General features: G+C 43.3%; 1 protein-coding gene across 1 annotated transcript in view; it reads right to left on the reverse strand.

Moving 5' to 3' along the window:
* The window catches only part of gmds (GDP-mannose 4,6-dehydratase), a 220826-nt gene that overhangs the window by 114904 nt on the left and 81617 nt on the right, over positions 1-24305 (reverse strand). Inside the window, exons 6-7 of the mRNA XM_049588801.1 lie at positions 24170-24274; positions 12720-12847 (exon numbers count right to left, since the gene is read on the reverse strand). Coding sequence (XP_049444758.1) covers positions 12720-12847; positions 24170-24274 — 233 coding nt within the window. The remainder of the gene's footprint in view (positions 1-12719; positions 12848-24169; positions 24275-24305) is intronic.

Below are 24305 nucleotides of genomic sequence, written 5' to 3' on the forward strand. Positions count from 1 at the left end.
AGGAGAGTCTGTGTGAAGTATTCTGCTGAAAGGAAATAAAAGGCTGAATTTGAAGGAGAAATTTGGAGTAAAATATATTTTGTAAAGTCAGGGTTGTGACATATTAAATGATTACAAATATTTTGGGAGTTCCATGGACTCCCTTCTGCTTCAAACACTCCCCTCTCACACCCTCTACTCATCACCCCCAGCTGACACCCTCCCTCCTGCCCTGACCTGTTAAACCCCCAGCAGGGTACTGAGCCTTCCCTCCACCTACCCCTTCTGGAACCCTCAGCCCATCCATTTCCCCTGTTCCTTCACCCTCCTCCTGCCCCTTATCCTCCTGTTCTGCTACCCCTTCCAGGTGGGAGGTGGAACTCTCTGTTGCTGTATGTGTGTGTGTGTGTGATTTTACCTCACACACACAAACCCATCACCAAGCAAAACCTGTCAAACGCAGCACTAAAACCACAGGACAACACAGATGCTGCACTAGAAAATACATGTAGACTTTATGGCCTTTGTTTCCTGTTTTAAATCAGGATAACTGAAATTACCCACATAAATACAGCATTGTAAAGTCAGTGAAAAAAATCATTCAGTTGAAAAAAATATCGCACAATCACTGGCAGCCTCGGCCTTCATTACCAGAATTATGCATTGTAGAGCATTAGGACTGGGTATGAGACCACGTTTGATATCTGTACCAAAACCTCTCTGCTTTTAATTTATAAATACTGGTTCAGATTTTGTAAGGAAAAAAAAAAAAAAAAAAAGTTACATTTTTTATTGTATTTAAGATTCAAACTTCATATCCTAAATTTTAGGTTAATTTGTCAATGTGCATATTTATTGTCATTAAAAACTGTACTTGGCTCATATTTCTTTTCTTGCTTGTCAAAACAAATGAACACAAAGCAACAGTTTGCGAGTGGAGGCAAGACAAGTATTCAAAGCTTTTTATGGCGAGGGTACAACAGGGTTTATGGGAAAGATATTGTATTTTTTTTTTTTTTTTTTTTTGACGTGTCGTATCTTAAAAGAGTTTGCCATTGTGAATACATTAGGGTAATTTCTGTCTCCTTTTCCCTATGATTTTGTCTTTGCATTGCTGAAGCTTGTTATGGAGGACAGGGTTGCATTTGGGAAGCTGAAAATATTTTGTGTATCTTTGTTTGGATCTTTTTGTTTATAACTTGGAAAATTCAATAAGGCGGCGTTGAAAAAGTTTGCCACAGAGTGCTGTATTGCAGATGACTTTGGGGTTTCCTTCTTTTAATAAATAATGTGCATATTTTCATATCTTTATTCATCTGTGTTGTCTTTCTGTATGTCCATTTGTCTAGCTAACTGTCCACCTGTCATTATCCGCATGTGTGTCTTTGCTTTCTGCAGGACTCCGGGGTGCAAACTATCCTGCGGGCTTCATATGAAAGCTGAGGATTCTGGTTACACAAGGCAGCGAGGAGGAAGGAGAGAAAAACAGATCAGGAGAAGAAGAAGAAGAGCATCTGCTTTCATCTTCAACCCAGCAGGGGAGAGCTTAGGCCTGTCACTCTGAGAGAGACTGCCAGCTGCTGCTGCTGCTGCGCACACACATATACACACACACACACACACACACACACACACACACACACACACACAGATACAAACTTGGGGGAAAAAAACTGAATATTGGTGGCTTGATTGTTTCTCTTGTTCTCACTATTAAAAAGATATATTCATAATATTTAGGCAATAAAACAACACAGGGAAAAGCTCATACTGCAAAGTAAAGTGTCTAATTAATCCAGAACTTTCTTTTCAGCATGAAGAACTTTCAATGTATCTTCTCTCCTTTAAAAAAAGACTTACAGTATAGAAAGACAATCCTCACACCAGAGCCATCACAGCAGTCCAGCTGGACAGACCCTCTTTAGTTTGCACTTAAGGCAAAGACAAGCACTACTTGGGTGTTTTTGACTCCATCAGGCAGAAAAAAACCTACCTGCTATAAATCTAATATGAATTTTTGGTTCCAGATATTTAGAAATGATTTGCACTCACCATCAATACTGTAATAAAACCCTATTAAATCTGACATACATTTGCATTACAACTTCCAAAAGTTGCTCTTAAACTGGAGGAGGAAGATTATTTTGGTACAGTATTTTCGTATGTTCTTGACTTCCAATGTTTTATGGACTGAAACAGCCTTGAAACAGGAAAGTAAAGTCATTACTTGTGTCAAATCTAATCACATTCAATGCCTACTCCTGCAAAAAGGGGACAATGAGAGCTAGTTGCTTCATTTTTGGAAATGCTGAGCCAAACAGAGTAGAGACTGGAAGACGAAACCACAACACTTCTCTAATAGCACACACAAGGTCCATGTAGTAGCAGTTCTGGAGCTTTAAGTTGTATCGAACAACTCCCTCACCAGATGGAGTTGATCGAAAGTTCACTCTGAACTTATAAAGAGATTTGCTCGCACTACCGTTTAAAGTATATGGAAAAAGTAAATGTAATTATATTATTTCAGTTGAGTTAAGCCTTCAACTAATCAATCATCTAATCTTGCCCTGGCACACCAGAAGGTGGAGTTTTGAGGAGGCTGAAACAAAACACAAAACAAGCAATTGGGGACGCTTTGGCAAGAAACAGTGCCAACTAATAATAAAAAAAATCTTCCTTTCTGGTTATCATTTTTATGGAAACAAGTAGCAGATCAGGAGACTAGTTTGGATTAGGAGGTGTGATCTGTAAAATATGTTTAAAGAGCAAAGAATTATATCAAAACAGAAACATAATCGTATCATGAACTTTTGTACATCTGAAGTTCATATCATTTTTGCCTTGTTAGCTAAAACTACTGTTGTTGTGTTGTTTAGGTAACCCTCTTCAGGCTCAAACATGAACTAAAGATGTTGTATTTATAAACTTGATAACCATTAGGGGTATAATTCACAAGTTTCATCATGATACGATATTATATCGATTCTTTGGCCAATAATACCATATTTGCTGATATCACAAAGTCTGCCACCATGCGATTCTGATTAGATTCAATTCAGGGGCCTGTGATCAGTGCGAGACGACATCAGTAATATCCTCGTTGTCTTTTTTTTGGCTGCTTGCCATTGTCTGCCTGGCGCTAGGCTGCTAGCACTACTTGAATGTTTTGGACGGAAGTGTGCTTGGACAGAAATGGTGACACAGACATGCCATGGGAATATCAAAATAAAGGTGTATTTTAAAGATGATGATATGTATTGATGTTCTCACTTTGCATCAATGGTATTGGATCAGTTATGGTTGAATCTATGTATTAATCCAGATCAATGTATCGTTACACCCTTAATAAAACATTAAGGTACAAATCAATGGAAAATGGTTAATAGACTTGCACTTCTTTAGCTCCTATCTAGTCTTCTGACCACTTAATGTGCTTTTATACCACAGAGTCACCTTCACCCATTCACACAGACATTTGCACACTAATGCCAAGATTACCATACACAGTTCAACCTGCTGCTCATTTTAGACATTCACATGCACTCACACACCAATGGCACAGTCATCAGGAGCATTTTGGGGTTCAGTATTGTGTTCAAGGACACTTGGGCATGATACATGCAGACTGGAGGAGCCAGGGATCTTCCAATTAGTGGACGACTTGCTCCACCCCCTGAGCCACAGCTGCCCACTACAGGTGAGCCAGGAACTTACCTACAAATCACAGCTAACGACATGATACTGTTCACCAACTGCAGAAAACAGTATTATACGTGATGCTGAGGTCCCGACTGGAGGACTGCACACACTGCAGCAATCAAAGTGCGTTGTAGCAAATTAGAGGGTTGCAAACCTGCCATATTGCCGGTAGAAACACTGCAATATTGATTTTATTTGTAGAAAACTCCCTGTTTGACAGAGAAGGCCTTCCAGCCTCCAGTAACCCTTCTGTCATTCCTTTTACAAAATGTGTTCCAGCCAATTTCAGCTTCAATCCAACTCTTAGAGCCAATCACACAGAGCTGCACTGCCAAATACTGACTGAAGAAACAGAAGGGTAAATGAACAGAACAGGAAGGGAGAGAGAGAAAAAGTAAGACTTTCACTGAAAACTCCTGAATCTCACCCCAAAAATGAGGACACCTCCTGGGTCAGGTTTCAGTCTGTAAAGCTGCAGACCTTTCAGTGGCCCCTTCACAAAAGCAGTAACCCTAGAGTCTCTGCTGTCATGGATCTGTCTGTTATCTGTTCTTCTATTGTTGGAGCAGCAAGAGGGAGTCACTTTTACACAACCCTTGTCCATTTATCTTTCCTCAGCTCTAAATGATTTTGACTGTGAAAATCCACGGTATCGCTGCTCTATGACTCCCCTTGAACCCTTTCTCTGTCCCTCTGGTACAATGCCACAGTAAATACTCACCCCATGCCTGATGATTTAGTATTTGGACTCAGATGGTGCAAGAGTACCTCCCTGGAGATATATTTTAAGTCTCTCACCCAATTCATTATTCTTATAGTTATATCTCAACTCCTACGCCTCTTTCCTGTGTGTTTATCCAAGTGCAACTCTCTTCTGTCTACCTGTGTGTGTGTGTGTGTGTGTGTGTCATGCCTTCATCAACAAATGCCAAACAAAGATTACTCGCAAAACCTTAGCCTACGTTTTGTATGGATTTCTTACTCTAAATATGAACAACGAGGACTAACTGTTTGCTTTCAAGATATACAACATAAAAATGTGTCTCTCCAGCTGTGTAAAACACCCAGATCTTTCCAAAAGAAAAAAAAGACTTTGGGATTTTACCAGATCTTTTGTTGAAAACTGACTTTTCAAAAGATCACACTAACGAAACAAAAGAAACTTCACATATTCTACTTGGAACGTGTCTTTGATAAGAAAATAAATTAATCCTAAAAAGTGATGACTGAGATGCCCTCTCCGCAAGTTTTCATTTCCTTCAATTTAATCTGGCACAAATCATTGCTCATCTTTGTTATCTGCTGTGATTGTTGCAAGAACAACTCTTCTTGAAGCAAAACAACAACTCATGGTTGCAAGAACATGGGCGCGGGAATGTGAGTGCTAAGGCTGCTGCAGCACCCCCTACTGACAAGGGGTGGAACACAGCAGTCTGTTTACCATAACTAATGGGCTATCTGATTATCTATCTTGAATTTTGAACAGCATATGATAAGATGCCTGTCAGGGCACTGGGGACTTCTGCTGTAGGGCCTTGCCATTGGGATGGAGTTTATGCCAGATAATGATAGAGCAGACAACGAATGGACATTATATGTTATGATTTGCCCAGGGCAAGTAAGTGGGTTTAGCAAAGAGACAACTGGATGTCCGACATGATTCAAAATGAAATACTATCCTTGTAATTAATCCACATATTTTTTTTCTGTTAAAGTCTGTGCACCTTAACAATTTAATAACTTCCATTTTAATTCTAAATCCCTAAAATACAAGCAATTAGTCTTGTGAACCACTGCAAAAAATGTCTATGGTTGAGCCCGTGTTCTAAAGGACATGTTTTAGAGGCTCATTGAACCTATTAAAGTCTATAGGCCAAGGATCAGATATCATTTATCAGTCCAGGCTCTGAAAATGAACAAGTTGGTGAAATAAGCCCTGTGTGTGTGTGTGTGTGTGTGCGTGTTAATGCATCAGGTTGCTGGAGTTTCAGCAAGGTTTTATTGCTCTGAGCCACAGGGGGGCAAACCTCAGTTTTACTAAGCTGCTGCAAAGGCCATGGGTCGGATTTCACCTGCAATTAACATCACAAAACACACACACACACACACACACACACACACAGCTGCTGATGTTTACTCATCCTGCATATGTGGGATGCCAAGTCGACATGACAGTAGCTTCTGTCATAGTCTCTCACTAAATGATCTATGCTTAGTCTATCCCTCCTGCAGAGCACACACACACACACACACACACACACAAATCTCAAGAGATGACATTATGATTATGCCAGGCTGGATGTGTTGGGGCAGCAGGAGTTGAAGGAGTGGGGAGGTTGTAGTTGTAGTCAGGAGGTTTTGGTGATGAAACCTAACGCGCCCTGTCCTCTGCCCTATTAGCTCCCATTTGAGCTCTTTTTCACTCCAGCTGTGTTTATTAAAACCTTAAAGAGCAGGCAAAGGTATTTATCAGCACTATGAATCACTGCTGTAAAGATCCAGACACGCATATAACACACAGGCACGCGCGCACACACACACCTCCACACGCACGCACGCATACATACAGTACAGGTGCAAACACAGCAAGGAAACAGCACTCTCTACAAAGTGCTCTAGTGAGCCTTTATAAGTCTCAATGCCAATGTGCAACACAGGGCTGATCATTAGTGGCAAAATCAAATACTGAACCTGGAGGTTGAAGTAAGAGGTGCAACAAATCACTGCCCAGCAACAAGACATACAGCATCTTTCCACTGCAAACAAGATCCTAAACTGCTCACTTAAACCCCCCCAAGCAGACATCTAATTCTACTACTCATGGACATGCTACTATCAGTATGTTTATTTGTGATATCTGCTATATGAGGACAATAAATATGAGATATTTAGCCTATGGTGCATTGTTAATTATTACTATTGCTGTGTAGTGGCACTAGTCAATCATTCTGTTGAATAACAGAAAATGAATCAGCTTAGAAGACCAAGACTTAGAACATACTTTTAAAAGACAAGATGAATTTGTGTGTAAACTGTTTGCAGAAGGAAACATATGTATTTCCGCATTCATCAATATCTTTGTAGCTCCTATCTTTGCATAGGTACTAACAAACTACTAGTAGGGACTACAAACCTAAACCTGCTTTTGACTACTTGTTGTGCTTGTGTAAATAAGGAATGCATAAAAATATTGCTGTTTCAAAAACTAAGATTTCTACTTAAAGGGAAATTTCGGTTTATTTCAACCCGTCTCCTATCGTCCTAAATTTGGTTCAAGTGACTAGTGACATACAGATAATAGTTAGCATGTTAGCCGTTAGCCTAGATACAGCCGTAGCGTCAGACCTGTTAAAACGTAAGTGAACGGGCATCCCTTCAAGTGCAAAGTTAGTCCACTAAACAAGCTTTTTTCCACAAAGACCGCCTCATATCGTTAGGATAAATGTCAGAGAACATATAGAAAACGGCATGTAAACGTGTTGTCTTACCTTACCGGTGTGCTGCCATGTTTGTTTACAATTTAGCTCTGCTTTCCAAAGCACGGCGGAAATATCGTGAGAACAAGCAGCGATCTCATAGCGTGCCTGAACAAGCAGCAACAGCGGGAAGGCAGAACCGGACGGTCGCCTGAACGGAGGAGGAGGAGAAGAGAGAGAGACGCAACAGGTAACGTTAGAGGACGAGAGGGGAGGAATGGCTGCTGCAAGGCTGCGTAGTTCTGGAGATTGGTGGTGTACCTGTGAATGCTGTGCCCCAATGCCCACAGAAGAGGAATGCCTCTGTTGCAAGGAATGGGACCGGTTGCAGCTTTATTTTCAAGGTCTGGATGTGACCGAGGACGAGACACCTCCACCTGGAGTAACGTTAGTATCCAGCTGGGCTTTATCTAGAGCTGGCGAGATATATTTCGGCTGCGCTTTGGAAAGCAGAACTAGAGGGATAAACAAACATGGCAGCACACCGGTAAGGTAAGACAACATGTTTACATGTCGTTTTCTATATGTTCTCTGACATTTATCCTAACGATATGAGGCGGTCTTTGTGGAAAAAAGCTTGTTTAGTGGACTAACTTTGCACTTGAAGTATGCCCGTTCACTTACGTTTTAACAGGTCTGACGCTACGGCTGTATCTAGGCTAACAGCTAACATGCTAACTATTATCTGTATGTCACTAGTCACTTGAACCAAATTTAGGACGATAGGAGACGGGTTGAAATAAACCGAAATTTCCCTTTAAAGTAAGCACTGTTTGGTGGATCAGATACATGGAGAATCAAACACCGACTCTTGTTCACTCCACAACTTCATTAGTTTCTCTTTTGTTTCCACTGTCAAAGAGAACCAAAACTTGTTCACATTCTTGTGCCGCCCTGGAGTTCCCTCCAACATAACTGCCTACCCAGTTTGCTTGCTCCTGTTTGGTGCTGAAAAGGGCGCAGCTATTGGCAGTTGACAATATTCATGTTATCTAACTTCAGTATTTGACTTTGTCAGAACTTCAAGACAAGGAAAAGACTGTTCAAAGACAGCTTGAAATGATTTTTATGACCACCTTACACCTAACGATCGAGATCACAGGAGTGCACATCAACTGAGGTAAAATTCTAATGCTTTTCTGACACTGAAATTTTTCTGTGACAGTAAAATCTCTTGCAAAGTTGTTTGGTGTAAGGCCAGCATTAGTTAGTTACCTGAATTTAACAAGTTCGGATGAACCTCAAAAGCTATGTAAAAAAACATCAAGGAAATCAAGTTCCTTCACCCCTCCCCTGACTCGTCGTACGTCAGATCTCCAACACTGCCATATATCCAGTGTCCATCAAGTTTAACATTCTGTCAAAATGTCTTTCAGAGGATAATGAGGCCCTCTTGCATGCTGAGTCACACTGGATAAATGCCTCAGCAAAAAGCTCAAAATGGAGACGTACATGTCTAGTTTACTGTACCAAATCCCAAAGCCTGCCCCCGCTGTCACCTTCCAGGCCAAAAACATGTGATGAATGGCCCAGCGCTCTCATCAATCATCTGTGATTGGCCCTGATCTGCGCTGTGATTGGCTAATTAGCCTCATCTGTAACCATTACTGCACGGAGAGGCAGCTGCGGCAGAAAAAAAGGATAAGAAAAATAAAGGAGGTGAAAAATTACACCATCAGGGCTGTCCTGTCACCTCGCTGCCTCCACACAATGCCAGGAATCAGACAGCTACCACCACACAGGGGCAACCACAAACACACACACACACACCTGAAGATTGCAAGGAAACACCTTCCAAAGCCCAGAATTTCACAGGTAATTATGTTTTGAAAATAAATATGCGAACAAGACAAGAGCAGGGAGGAGGGGTTGTCAGGACTGTGTGTCAGCGGGTCAGCTACATCTCATCTGGCAACGGTTTCTGGTCCGCTGCAGCAGCGAGAACAGCAACGCCAGCTCCAGCCAGGGGAAAAATAAGAGCCAGTTATTAGATGTCAGAGGGAAATATCTGGTAACTGGGTGGTAACTGCTCACCAGATGATAGCCGGACAAGAGGGAGTGACAGTTTGGTGGAGCACCGGTTTAGTGACGCAGCTTTACAGGAGTACAAAACATCAAAAAGTAAAAAGGTTAAGAGGCGGGAGGAACATGAAGAATGAAAAACACAAGGCGGGAGAGGAAACAGACAAACAGACAGAGAGAAAGTGAGGCAGAATGGAGCCCGAGGGGAGAGAGAAGGCCAAAACCACAACGCCGACTTCTGCTCCTGCTCCCTCCCAGCCAGCCCTCTTTTCTGCACAGGAAATGGCTCTGCAGCCAGGAGGGGAGGTGGTGTGGGCGGGGGGCTCCAAACAGCTGTACCCACTGTGGGCCAACTGAGCCTGGGGCACAGGCTGAGAAGAGAGGTAGGAGTAGGGAGGAGGGCAGCCCTTGATAAAGATGGAATACTCCTACATCTTTATCGGCTCTGATTGAGTTTTTAGTGAGTGATTGCTGTGGGTTTCCTTTTCTCCTTGGCATGCTCAGATTCAGAAATTCATTCTGCATCGCCAAATCCTGGAAAACCACACTCAACAAAAGACCAGCCAAATGTTTCAAACACCATCACCAAACTGGAAAGGCTTTGAGGTAAATGAGATCAGGAGGATTTATTTATTTTATTTGCCGTTTTTATACGAAAGCGTTCAGCATCTATTCCATAATAACATAATAATAATAATAAAAGGGCTCTATTGAGAGTAGCCGGGCAGCTCCAGGTCTGTCTGCCTGCCTGGGACAGACACCCGATACCCTACTGAGACGATGCCCAGCCAGCCGCACGCCTTCAGACGTCGTTAGAGCAGACACACAGCACGCCCCTCCTGCCACCCGCAATCCATCCACAGCCAATTACAAGCAATTTCCCTGTCCTGGGTGGGGTGAGGAGAGGGAGCGAGAGAGAGGGAGGAAAAGCAGTTGTCAGCCTAAAGCAGACACACATGGTTCTGTTTACAAATTGCCAGTTGTTTGGCTTTGCCATGGTAACACAGTGCTGACGCTGGCTGGACGGATATTTCAAAGTGAGACAGAGAGAGGGGGTCGCAGTGACAGTTGCAGCCTTTGATGGTCTGCAGGGCGGGATGAATTTTCAGCGGGAGGGATGGTCCATTTATGCATAATGTACAAATGTTCAACAAACACGCATCTGTTTCCCTCCTGCCTTCATCTTCTCCCCCTTCCTCCTCCTCCTCCTCCACATCAGTTCCCCTCAGCACCTCGGGCTTCTGTTTGGCTTCCCGAAATCCGCCTTTCCGAAACTGGAGACGCACAGCGAGGAGGTGCCTGATTCACCAGAGCTGGAATGTCAGCCATTCCCACAGGAAACCTGGGGCGTCTCAAGCCAGGGTGCCCTGGACAGGCGAGTGCACACACACAAATCAAGCAACACAGGGTTGCACGTACAACACATAAGTACAAAACTGGCCGGTCAGACTAACATAACAGGATGAGGAGACCTGCAGAATGTGACTAAACAACCAGAATTTTATTTGCACAAGAATGAGTCTTGTTTTACATAGGAGCTCAGTGGGCAGAGCAGCAGGTTCTGGAAGTTGCTTTTTCCTCACTGAAAATTTACATTTTTAATTTGCTGTTTTTTTATGACAACCTCAATATGTCTCTAAATAGCAACATTACTATTCAACAGTTATGAGCCTCAGTAACTGATGGGATGAAGAAGACAGCAACCCCAGTACAAGTGAGACATACAGCATTGCTTCCCCTACCATTATATTAGGGGGGAGGCCCGTCCCTCCAACGGCACCAACCACCCCCCCTTGAAGGTCAAATTAATTTTATTTAATCTTACTTTCTATAGCACCTGATCACAACAAAAGTCATTTAAAGTTACCTTTCCTGTAGAACAGATCTATACCTTGTCCTTTTATTAAACAAACTAAATAGCCTTATGTTATTTGTCTTATTTACATGACAGCATGTCACTTCTGTCTCTACATGGTTGCGCATTTACTATTTTCCTCTGCCCTCTGTAGCACGCACGGTGGAGTTCCGCCCCGATGCGCACGCATGCACACACACACACACACACACGCACACAGGTGAGCACACTCCCACCAGCGGACAGAGAGCGCGCATCGGAAAATATGTAGCTAACTGGCAACACACTGACCATGTGTGCAGAGTGTCTCTGTGTGACAGCTCGGACTGATCTCACAACTTAAAATTCCAGTTTTCTTTCATTTTCATCCAGATTTTTACCTTCAATCTTCTGTTTCTGTATGTTCATGAAGCAGAGTCATGAAGAAACATTATCAACCCACATGGGCACGCCTTTACTGGGAATCAGAGTCTGTGTGTGCCCACTTGGGTTTTTCCACTGACTTTGTATGCAATTGTGCCGCTTCCAAAATTCGCTTTGTATTTAGTACACTCCACCGACAAGTGGTTTCATGTCTAAGAAAAATGAACTGGACATTTAATACCAAGATCACGTCACTATATTATTACATATACCATCCTTTGTTTGACAAATCTGAATCATCTATATGACAGCAAATACCATCCCAAACAGTGTCCTATTCAAAAACCACCTTTTTGTGCTTCCATTTTACCAATCCCAATTCAAGTCAGACTTCCTACCAAAGGAGGCAAATATTATTCAGTGTGGTTATAATCGGATATGACTGAGCTAAAATCTTCCCGTATCAGGCGGTGACTGCTTCACTGACGCCATCGACGCCTACGCAACCTGCCTTAACAGCGGCTTTCCTGCCACCCTGCTCTGACGCAGTGACCCCACACTGTGATCTGCAGTTAAACTGAGGTTCCCAACCATAACCTCCTCACCCCCACTCCCATCTCAAAGAGCGCCCCCCACCTCCTCCACCGCCATCACCTCCTAATAACAACACGGCCCACTGCGAGGGGTCTGCTGTCAGACATGGCAACCCATCGAGTCTTTCATCTCGACAGCCACACACACGTGTTCCAACCTTAACCTATCACATACACATAGGAATGTGCGCTTCCTTATGCGCACACACATGCATGGGGGGAAAACACACATTCAGACACACTGAGCACTGTCTGCTTCTGGACGTGGCGACCCCACTGTTCGTTTCATCTCCCCACTCCTTTCTCTGCTTGCTGCTGGCACCATTACGTTAACACAAACACCATATTTCTGTCATCGTCCCCAGGACGCGGCGTTCCCTTAATATCTCTCTTTCTTCTGCGGGCGTTCAGGGAATGGCGATGGGGGCCTGAAGGGATCTGGGACATGGGTGAGTTGTGGGAAACCAGAGTGCAGTCTGTGGCCTCACAGCATGCGGCCCTCTCTCTCTCCTCCCGCTCCCCGTCTCTTTCTCTATCTCTGTTTCTCTTTTGGCAGAGAATCATAGAAGGCTTCATGCAGATCGCATATTGCGGCCTCAAATGATCTGGGAAAACATGCCCTGTTAATGCTATGTGCACATCTGAACCCTGCTCAACTCTGAAGCAGTGCACGCACAGTATGTGTCTATTTCTCTGGGCTTGTGTGTGGTTATGGTTGTGTGTGTGTTTTACCTCCACGTAGTCTTTGGCATGGCCCCAGTCCCTCTTGGAATCCAGGTTGCCCAGGCTGAAGCTCTCCAGTTGGCCAAGGTGAATCTTTGCCACAGAACGGCTGATCTTACGCGTCACAAAGTTTGAACCTAAAACACATACATTAAAAATGCTTTGTTGGCATCTTTTGAATTCAATAACAGTTTACATGGGATATAAATATTACAGAGGTTCAACTAAGTCCAACACATACAAACACAGATAGTTGAAAACAAAAAGTAGATAAGTGAAATCGAGGCCTACACGTGGAAGATGGAGTTTAGAGATCCCTAACAAACTTCTATAAAGAACCCTATCACCACGCACGCACACACAGACACAGACACACACAGCCTTCCAAACCTCTACTACTGCTCCAAGTCCTCTTTAGCCAAAGCAAAAAGCCACCCTGAGTCAAATCAATTCGTTACCACCTCACATTACAGCCACTAGATCCTTTTAGATTCCCTCTCTCTCATTTTCCTCCCTAATTCACTGTTTCAGTGTCAAATCTGGGCTGGATGCCAAGATAAATCTCAGAACATCAGTCTGTCTGCACCGTAAAAAGCAACAGGGAAGTGCCACAGAAAAATGACAACCAAACAGGACCACCCTGGCTCTGGCGGCGTGCAACGTCCAGTCCAGAATCACCACATCGAGAGGCCAATTCATCTGCCAGATCACACAGTGGTGCTCCTCGATCCGAGCTGACACACGTGGCGATATTATCTGCGGGAAAAGAAATGAGCTCCTAATGACTATTTCTGTGCTGCTAGGAGGGTTAGAGAAGTTTTTGGGTGTTTTTGGCGGGACACTGAGAGCCGGTGTCATGTTCTCTGTTCCTGCTGCGGGGGGAAAGATGCTGCGGAGAGCCTGTGAATAAATGCGCCAGTCCTCCAACCCAAACACAGCATTATACTGATGGAAATCAACACTAAATATTAGGGTGTCATGTCTAATAATGCCACCATCTTAGTTGAAACAGCTTATTAGAGCTTGAGGGGTTTAACTCTGGCTAGGCTCTTCGGTCTTATGTTCAAAAGCCAAAATGGCAGATATGTGGGGATATGTGAAAGTCTTATTTCAAAGGAAAGCTTGAAGCTTGCATCAAAGAGTTGGCTATTTTTAGCCTGCACAACATCTCTGCTGTACATAAATCTCCCACAACCTTGCGTGAACCTTTTTCAAGACCCCTTAAGAGCTCCTCCATGCTGTTTTTTAAACTCATCATGTCTGAGATGAATGTTGCCTTTTAGCTCTGCGCCCATCCAGTCCATAATGCCGCGGCTCTGTCTCGACACTGTATCACTGTTGCCCTGACACGGAGCAGAGCCTCCATTTAGACACAGGAAAATCCCATGAACCCAATCATGCGAATGCACCAAATTTGTAGTAATTATTTCATAGAAAAGCGACAGCTCTGGGCAGGCTGAGCAAAAACAGACCAGAGAAGGTTAGACACACGTATTTGAGAAAATACAGCATGTTGTGTGTTGGTTTAAATGAGGCTCGAGTTTAAATGAGGCTCTATGCAGTCTTCAGACTTCCTCTGGATGATAAAAAAATCAACAAAAATCTATGAAATCCAAATCCTTCTATTACTAAGAATTCTGCGAATCAATATCATTGACACGTTTATTAGGAAATAGCATGTGCCTACAGAGCGAAAATAAATTGTGGATGGAAACCCCCTTCACTGTCAGACCTGTCCTGTCTTTGCATGATCGTCTCATCTGGCCCCGGGGCCATTCTCCAGCATGGCAGGTCATCTGTTCTGGCAGGTACCACTGCTCCTGCTACATTTATTCATCTGACACATGCATGATTGTCAGCTTTGCTCTCATCCATATCAGCTAAAGGCTTATCACAGGATGAGGGATGTTTGCCATACAGCTACATACACATGAACATTCTCACGTCATAAATCTGGTGCTCAAATGATTAAGCAATTGGTCAATGGACAGAAACTTAATTGACAACTATTTAAAAGGGGAACTCCACAGATTTTACATATAAACATCAGTTACCTAGTCGTGGGGAATGCTACTCAGCCAGAGACAGCTTTATAATGTTTTCTGTGGCTCCAGAAGGAACTTTCTCAAGTCTGAGAAAACAACCTCTTGTGATGTCACCAGGGTTAACTTAGCTGGGCCTTTATAATAGAGAGCCTGTGTTACTAATCTGAGGGCATCCATTCTCGGAACCCATCGGCTATATTCGGCGTCTGACTTCCAGCAGACGGCAATACAGCCTCTGGGGGTAGACCCCCAATTTTCTGGCATTCTGGTTTGATTTGGGCGGAGGAGGCAAATTTCCGTTTCCAACTTCCGTTTATATATAAGTAAATATGCTGAAACACTGTGATGGATTCAGAGTTTGCAATGACGCCAATTATGTTCCACCTCGTTAGTTCACTGCACGGAGCGTTTAACCTGGCAACAACTGCAGCCGGCTCAAACGTGATTGATCAATATCATGTGGACTACAAACAGCCTAGCACCGGAAACCAGGGCTCTTCCGCTCTTCTGTCCCAATGCTGTCCCGACCAAACAGCGTTGCTGTGGCCACAGTGTGCCCACCCTCTGGTCTCCTCCCCAAGGTCACTCCAGTGAAAAAGAAGCACTGAGCTGCAATTCCCCTTAAGCATTGATAACTATGTTATCGCTTTTATCATCGTTAGCAGTTTCAGCACAACTAGTGGTGCTAACATAGTTAACAATGCTAAAGTGGTTTTGCATCTCAAAATTAAGCTGCTTATATAGCGGAGTTACCTAGCGGAGACCAAAGGGTGGCCACCATGTTTAGGCAGCAACGTTGTCCCACCACTGAGACAGCGTTACCAGCAGTAACTGTGAATGAGAGGAGCTGCTAGCTAGCTCCCACTCGACCTGGGTGGCGCACAGTGCAAAGCAGCAAAGGCTAATGTTTGCTAACCAGTAAAGACCGATGGGTGGGCAGTGGCCCTATGTTTCCGAATTTTAACACGGCTTGCCAGCTGTCTGTCAACAAGGCTAGCAGAAAATACAATAAAAGGCAAGAAACTTACATTGCAAAAATATCAAAATGTCACCACCTCTAAATGCATAACATTAGTGCTTTGAAATACATATGCATCTTAAAGGCTGCAATGTGTGCACAATTTGCACACACTCAAATTTTTGTTTAATACTGTTTTTGTTCCTACTGTTTCCATGTGCTTTTCTATTCTATGTCATTGTAAATTAAAGATTTAGGTGTTTTCAACTGTTGATCTGATAAGCATGCCAATTCATGTCACTGAAACTTGTGAGGGTCAACTTCCATTTTTGATTTTAACATTTGTAGTTACAAACTTTTATCAAAAAAATAATCAATAGAGTACATGAATAATTACCTTTTCATAAGCTGTAGCTCTCTGCGGTATTTTGTATATTAGGACCCAGTGGGGTGAGGCAATGTAACAAGAGCCCGGATTGGTAACTACAGTAAATTGGAAAGCAAGGGCTTGATTTGATCCAAGATCCAAGGGAAACTCAAGTTTGCAGGTTAAACACAGGTTGTCAAAACTCTGCAGCGCCGTGTTGGCTCTTAAAAAGGTGGCAGAGGGATACAGTGTAGCACAGTACACCCAATCAGTAATAAAGTCCATTATTTCCCCCCAAGCACACCTGTAGTCTCCTTGTAAAGCTCACACCTCTGTTTGGAGTGGCTCTGCTCCCTGCCTGCTCTAATTGGTGTGGTGTGGACCAGAGCGTGGGCTTAATGGACCGGCCTGCCTGGCTGTGGACAAAGCCTGCTCTGTTACTGGCCCGGGTGTTAATGTGTTTCCTTTACTGGCAGCAGCGCCGCAGGACAGCCAGGGGGAGGGGTGGAGGCAGGCAAGGGGAGCCGGAGGGGGCTAAGAGGAGGTTTCGAGCCCAAACGGGGCAGCGGTGGCCGTTTAACCTTGCCCGCGGCCCGGCGGAAAGTCTAATAAAACCACGGGCCGTGAAAACTGAGCAGACAGCAAAACCCATGCCAGAAATGGACACTCAATCTCTTTCTCTCTCTCTCATTCTCACTTAACCAGTTCTTTTCTTTTTTTCCATCATTCCTTTTCATTTTTTGGCCAGAGAAGTGACAGGAAAAGCGTAAAACACGGGCTGCATTGGCATAGCTGGGCTAAAGCGTGGAGAGAAAAAAGGAGGAGGAGGGCAATGAGAATTGTGCGGAGATGTCTCCCATCCAGAGCCAGGCCATGTGGGCCCAGACAGGATGGGGACGGGAGCTGTCAGCTGGGGGCTCGGGTGTGGGGGAGTCAGGGAGGGGACTGTGGGTTTGAGGGGATTTTGGCTTGACTGGCCTCGGTTACTCAACAGATTCTGTTGTTAGAACCATGCTGCTAAAGAAAGGTGACTTATGAAGTCTGTCTTCAAACTGTGTGACGGCCCAGCCCTTTCTGTATGCACTCAGACCTCAAGATTTCTGCCTCACACTCATCTATATAACTGTCTGTGAGTGTATTTATGTGCATTTACTAATTGAGATTCAACCACAGTGTGATTTATTCAAATCACTCTTCTGTAACATTTATTTTGTGTGGTCATGGCTCAGGCCAATGGCGCGTTAGCTCTGGAAAAAACTGAAAAATGGTGTAAATTCAAGTCTTGAATCATGTTGAACATTTATCAAGTTAATCTTTTATGTTACATTTGCACAGGTGAAAAAATCTACTTCCTTCTTAAGCCAAGTCTCCTCTTCTAACTTTAGACCTGGCATGTGTTTCTCATCACGACAGAAATCAGCTGCCGGGCAATTTGCAGGATGTTACTAGGTTCCCCCTTTTTCTTAATAAAAATGTGGAATGACTTGGTAACCCAGACTGCTTCAATGAGCCACATTCCAAAAATAGGACAGTGGATCGCCTACTTTCTTAAAAAAGTTAAATACAAAGACTCATTCCAAGTATTTTCCAGATATTTGAAAGTTGAGTCATTTCTTTCGTGAGCTTGTCTGAACTGGCCACATTCTGAAGCTGGTAAAGAAAAAATAGCCAAGACTTAATTTTGATTGCCACATAGCTATAACAGAGACCCTTAGGTTACCTCAACACAGGATTTACACACCTGTTTTGGAATTCAACCAGAACTGCAAATCCCATAATCCCATTCTGTCTTTGACCAATGGCCTAGGGGAGTAAAAGGCTTTGTGGTAGACTTGAAGTGGAAAACGCAACCCTTAATTTCAACCTCCACTCCCATACGTTTCAGGATTTAGGTCAAGCCTGAAGCCCTGTTTACATCAAAATAAATGCGCACTCATCTCATACCCATCTCCTTTATCTGCACTAACATATGAACAAAATACCTGACTTGCAGGAGCACTGAGTGATTCTGCAGGAGTAATCTTCCCTTAGTCGGTGATTGGCCAAATTCCACCCAGGCCAAAGACCTGTCAGTGTCTGCCATCACCGTTATTGCACAATTCACATTCTGACTGATCTCTGGAGACTTGATGAAGGGAGAATATTTGCATTACATCCAAAAGAGGTCATGCGCTCAGCTCCGCCAACACAGCATCTATTCACACCTGACAGACTGCTGCACTCATTCTGAGCTGACTCAACTGACAGAGAGGGTGCAGAGGGAAAGAAATGTGGTGTGAGGAGGGTTGGAATGGGGCTGGAGGGTTGTGAAGACAATGACTAAGAAAGTCACTTTTTAAAAAAAAAATGGGTGTGATGCAACTAAATGGATAGATGGCACAGGGTGTGCAAAGGTGTGGGGAAAGAAAGGGAGGGTGTGGAGAAAGAGTCAGGAGTAGATCATACATGTTTTTCTTGCGCTTGAACACTGACAGCACCACCTCCACATTGCAGAACCGAGAGCAAATGAGACAAAGTGTTTCACCCCAGTATCGAAAACAATGATGTAACTGTGTCTGGCAGCATCCCGTAGTTTGACTACATAAAATGACCTTAGAACGTTATCTTAGGGCTCGAGTGTCCTCTGAGAGGAACTGGCGAAGCTTTGTAGAGGCGACAGGGAGCCCTCAACTGGTGGTGCAATTAGCACGGCTCAAAGCGAACACTCAGTCAACAAGATTCTTGGATACCATGGTGATCTAGGACAACAAACACAGATTTAAGGGCGGCAATAGGGATGAGTGAAGGTAGAAACCTCAATGACCACGTGACTTGTCTGAAACCACGGTAGGCTGAGGCGGAGGGAAGCACCTTTTTTGGCAATGTGACACAAGGTGGTGGAAAGCATGGAGGGAGGGGAGCATCTGTCGTCAGCAGTGCTTCGGGGCACCAGACTACGCTCTTCAGCTGGCCACAGTTCAGCTGATGTTTAGACTGCTATCGCTCAGCCTTTTCTCATCAACATTCAACGAAACTAAAGACCAAAAACAAGAAGTTCTTGCTTCATGCCAAGTTCCTTCTTACGAGATAATTCCAAATCCCCTCGACGCCCCCCTGACCGAGTCATTCCTATTTGAAGATTTCCTTAGAAAATAACCTCTCCAATAAATGGAAAACATATCCTCTTACAAATCTATCATACGATCTGACCTTTTGGGCTCAACCTCAACGAAAGCAGAAAGATGAAGCCAAGGCATGTAGCGGCTCAGTGGCTGTATGTGTGAGTATTTAAGGGGGCAGCATTGACTTTGGCAGTGCTATTCTAACTTCCCCAATGCTAACCGGTCTTCTCTCCTAACATAACAGTATATTATTCTATACTGCCAAGCATGAACCACAGAGCTCTCAGGGTGGAGAGATGGATGGGACTTCCCCAAATAAACCAGGGGATTAGCCTACAACTGGAGCTGGTCAGTAGCAGCAACGGAGGATACTCACACAAAACATATTACTGTGCTGATTTACTGTACCGCCTTGGATCAACACACTGCTAATAACTATAAATTAAACTTGGGTTTGTCTTATATTGTCAAAATTAGATTTTGGGGGAATCTGAGGTGCTGTATGTTTGTTGAATATGACGACCAAATAAATACATGAACTGGTTATTTACACAGGTTTCACTCTGATCACTTTTCAGTAGAGACTGTAAGTACTGCACCGTCTCATATGTCAAAGCAATATGGAGTCTATTTAGCACCCCTGCTAATGCTAATCCCCCTCTTCAGTGTCAGTGTGAGGGCTGTTTGTTATGGCTAACAAGTAAGTTAACCAGAAAGGAGCTAGCTGTGGTGTGAACTGGCCAGCAGATGCAGGCTTCTGTTTGCTTTGCTTCATGCTGGATTTCCACCGGGATATTTTTTCTCCCCGACTGTCCGATTACGACCTTTTGCTGTGGAACAATGGAGATCGGCTGATTATTTGCTGAACAGTCAGGTGTTTATGAGAACTGTAAGAGAAACTAGAAGCACATTACTGCTGGGATTAAGTCATCCTGGGTACTGTGAGAGACAGAGCTCCTTGTTGAATCCTACAGAGGGACAGTAAGTCAGAGGGGAAACTGGTGTTGAGCCTCACCTCCCCCCTCCAGCCATTCCCAGCAGCCATCAGAACCATCCTATGTGACACACCACACCACGCCACACTGCACTACGGACACGATTGGCCACTGGTAGGTCACTTTGGCAAACGCAGCTAGAGCAAGACTCAGTGAGTTTGTTGTTGAAGGGAAAAACTCCCTCATAAAGGCAAACATCTATTTGTTTCTCAGAATCAGGCACACACAGCCACTGGCACCCGGGGACAATGACATCACAGCTTTTCCTGTGTGTGGGAGGGGACGCAGGAGAGAAGTGATGTCAGGGCCACTGACACCGACATTGTGCACTTCCTCCCTCATTAGTGACTAATTTGCCAGACGCACAAGTGTGCGTAAAAGGACAAGAGGGGCAGCATACAGGTAATAAATAAACCTTTATCTCTGCCTACCGCGAGAGTGTTAACACACTTAGGGACAAAAATACAGAACAGAGATGTTCAGGGTGTGGCTGGGAACAGAGGAGAGATGAAAATTCCTCTGGCTCTGGTGATCTACAATATGTTTCACTAGCTTCTTAAGTGATGTCATTGTTTTGGTGAGTAATTTCCCCAAATCACTTGGGAATCAAAGAGAGCAGCCAGCAGTGCGAATTTATTGATTTTTATTTGATATATTTTAGTGTTTGGGGTGTAGCTTTTACTGTTGAGACTTTTCCAGTTTCTGTTGGTGCAAGTTTTATTTTTCCCTCGGTAAGCATTTGTTATTGTCTTCCATTGTCATTACTTATATATTTGTTCATCAGTTGATTTTTTTCCCCCAAGAATTGTGTCCCAATCCGACACTCTACACTAAAAATATATAGTACATACTGTATGTACAGTAAGGTTCATGTACTGTTTTGAAGGTTAATATAAAATAAAGTGATGTTGGTCCATCTACGTCTATTTACTAAAATGCAGAGATGTTACACTTTGTACTAATCAAAAATGCCACAAGGTGTAATAAAAATGGTCACTTCAATTGAGTTTGCGACTAAGAGAACACTATCAACTTAAACAATTTTGAAGGTTAAGGAAGTGCATATGTTAAAAAAAGCATTCCAACTCAAAAGTAGACATTTTAGTGTGTATGTTTGCAGTTTTAGTATACGTGAGTTTGCAATTCTTCTGGTTTGAATGTAAAACATACTCATGGCATCAAATATGTGAAAACATTCATAAAAGCAACGTTGTCTCAGTATTCTCTGTATACAGTATCAGTGCAGTAGTCATGTATCTCACACTGTGTAATTTATAGTAAAATCTTACACTCCAACAATGACAAAATGTGCCATGCCATGAGGGCATTTTAGGAACACAAAGCATCAACTCCTCCCCTCCAAAGCCCTACTGTGGGTGACGGAGTGCGTGGCCAAACGCCCCCTCAGTGTGGCAGCGGCCGGGTCATGGCGGGCCCAGGGGGCCTGGGTAAACACTGTCCAAACCAGCCAACACAAGCGCCACACCGGGTTGTGCAAGGCAGCAGTGGGACATCTGGCCACATCACAGCACCGCGTTCCTGCTTTATGAGCTACAACAGCCGTAACTCTGAGAATAGAAGTGGCGGGAGTAAACCCAATGGCCCGCTGCAGAAATGCTGACTGTGGAAAAAGGAGGATGAAGACATGGAATGAAGCAGGAGAGAGGAAGAAATAGGAGAGGAGTGTGGACAAAGAATGGAAAGATAGAAGAAGAATCAGACAGGAAGATGAGAAAGAGCTGACCAAGGACCAAAAAGCTAAGAACGTGATATCCAGCAAGCAGAAAGCTTTGCCCTTTTAAGGTCATTGTATGGACTTGTGGAAAAAGGATTCAAGCATCTCTGATTTCACAGTTTCACAGGGCCACTTAATCAGCCTGTTTGTTTATCTCTAGGGCTGCAACTAATGATTATTTTCATGATTAATAGCTCTGATGCGTATTTTTCAATTAACTGATTTATCCTTAAGTTTTACGATTTCAAAAAAACATGAAAAGTTTCCAGAGCCCAAGATGAAAAATGTTTTTTGTGTCTCACCAGCTATCTAAACCTAAAGATACTTAATTCACTGAGGCAGCTGATCTTCCAATTTAAAAGGCTGGAACCAGAGAATGTTTGGCATTTTTGATTGATAAAGGACCCTTACCAGTTAACCAAGTATTATTATTGTTTTAGACTAATTTTCTACTTATCTCCATCTCTGCTCCTGTCATCCAACCAATTTTTCCACTCACTCCTCTGCATCACACATCATTCCCAGATAGACTGTGTCAACTAATTCTCCATTACATAGACCTCGCGGGTGACCACATCGTCTTTGCTGAGCTGGCTGTAAACTGCACCAGTTCCCACACCTATCTATCTGTGGTAACCCATTAGGGTTTACTGGCTGACCCCTGACCTTGGCTGGGGTCGTGGCCAGGGCCTTCATTAGGGGATAAATCATAAACACCTGAGCGGCTGACCTGGGCGCAGCACTGGGGCTGCAGTCATGTGGTATTCATTTTGGGTCGCGGTGGCGTGTAAATCGGGTTAAACCAGCGCCTGCGACCCTCAGGGCTCAGAGCACATATTAAAAATGTGACCACAACCCACTCACTATGTGTCAGAATGTGTGTTAGTGTGTGTCAAGTAGTTATGAGAAACCTGGCACCACCGGTGAATGAATATGACTTTATATAGAGCATGTAATTGAATACTTTTACACAGTCCAACAATGGTATACCTTCTGTTTTTACTGCTTTATCGTGGGTTCTGCCTGTTGCTCCGGCTTAGTGATGTCATTTTTTCACAGCGTAATTTTTACTATACAAAAACTGCCTTGCATGACATGATCTATTCATTTCTAATTGGCAAAATAGTTCATCAACAGGTCTTCTAATAAAAAACACAACAGCTGAGGTAATAATTTACATTCAGTATCATTCACATGATTACTAAGATTACTGTTTACATGAAACAATGTTCAGTTATGACAAATTCAAACTAACCCTGTACCCTGCTTTTGTTCATGTTTAATTGTCAGGTGGTGCTTTAAAGTGCCAACTTTATGCATTACAGTGTCACAATTGTCAGGACTGAGGACTGAGACATGGACAGAGACTGTTAGGACTGAACAGCAGGCCGCTCTCCAAAGTATGTGCATGTGTGTGTTTGAGAGAGAGAGGAAGAGAGGGTGTAAGGTGGACTATTGCGAGCAATGTTTCTGGAGACCTAAATATCAATAACTTACTCCAAACACTGCTTTGTCACTTTTTGACCTGCGTGCAGGAACCCATGATATTGATATAACCTTGACAGTGAATTTAAAACACAAAACAAAAACAACAACAACAACAACAACAACAACAAAAGCCTTTTTCTAATGAACCTATTGTTCTTTGTTTTGTTTTGGTCTTAAATGACACCACTCTTGTGGTGCTCTGATGAAGATTTGTGTACTTCCATGTACAGCCTAAGGAATAAAATGGTAACTTGGAGACAAAAAAGTTTTGAGAGATTTTTTTGTACTTTTCGTGCCTGCTACTATAATTACATATTGAAAAAATTTTTAATGTCCTTTTATGGCTATAAGCATATTTTTGCTGAGGAAAAAAAAAGCTTTTTTTGTTAAATTTTATTAGTTTCACAGTCTATTTGTAAGTGGAATTATTTAAGCAGTATCATACTTGAGGTCTCACTGCTGGACCAAATATCACCATACAGTTGTATCATAAGTTATATTTGGTGTGCAACGTGTAATCTAAATGAAGTAATGCAACTCTTTTCCAACTCCTGCCTGATCCTTCTAAACAAAAGGTGGCAGACAGGAAAACTTTAATAAAAAAATATTTTTCATCTTGAATCAAAAAGCTCTTTGAGTGGCATATTTTCTTTTCTTCTCTTCTCCATTATTACTATCAGATGCAACCTCATTTCCACATAAGGATAAAAACCAACCGCAGTTTTGTGGTGGCATAGAACAGCAGGATGCGTGTTGTGCTGTGCGCTCACCTCTCCTAGGGCTCTCGTGGTTAAAGAGGATCCCGTTGACAGAGAACATGTTGTAGGCCTCTCGAAAGTTCACCACGATCCAGTAAGCATAGAGCTTTGCGGCACCTGTGAGGAGAGGTGGAGAAAGACAGGAGCA

Source organism: Epinephelus fuscoguttatus, linkage group LG10 (genome assembly GCF_011397635.1).
Source record: "Epinephelus fuscoguttatus linkage group LG10, E.fuscoguttatus.final_Chr_v1".
Classification (NCBI taxonomy): Eukaryota; Metazoa; Chordata; class Actinopteri; order Perciformes; family Serranidae; genus Epinephelus; species Epinephelus fuscoguttatus.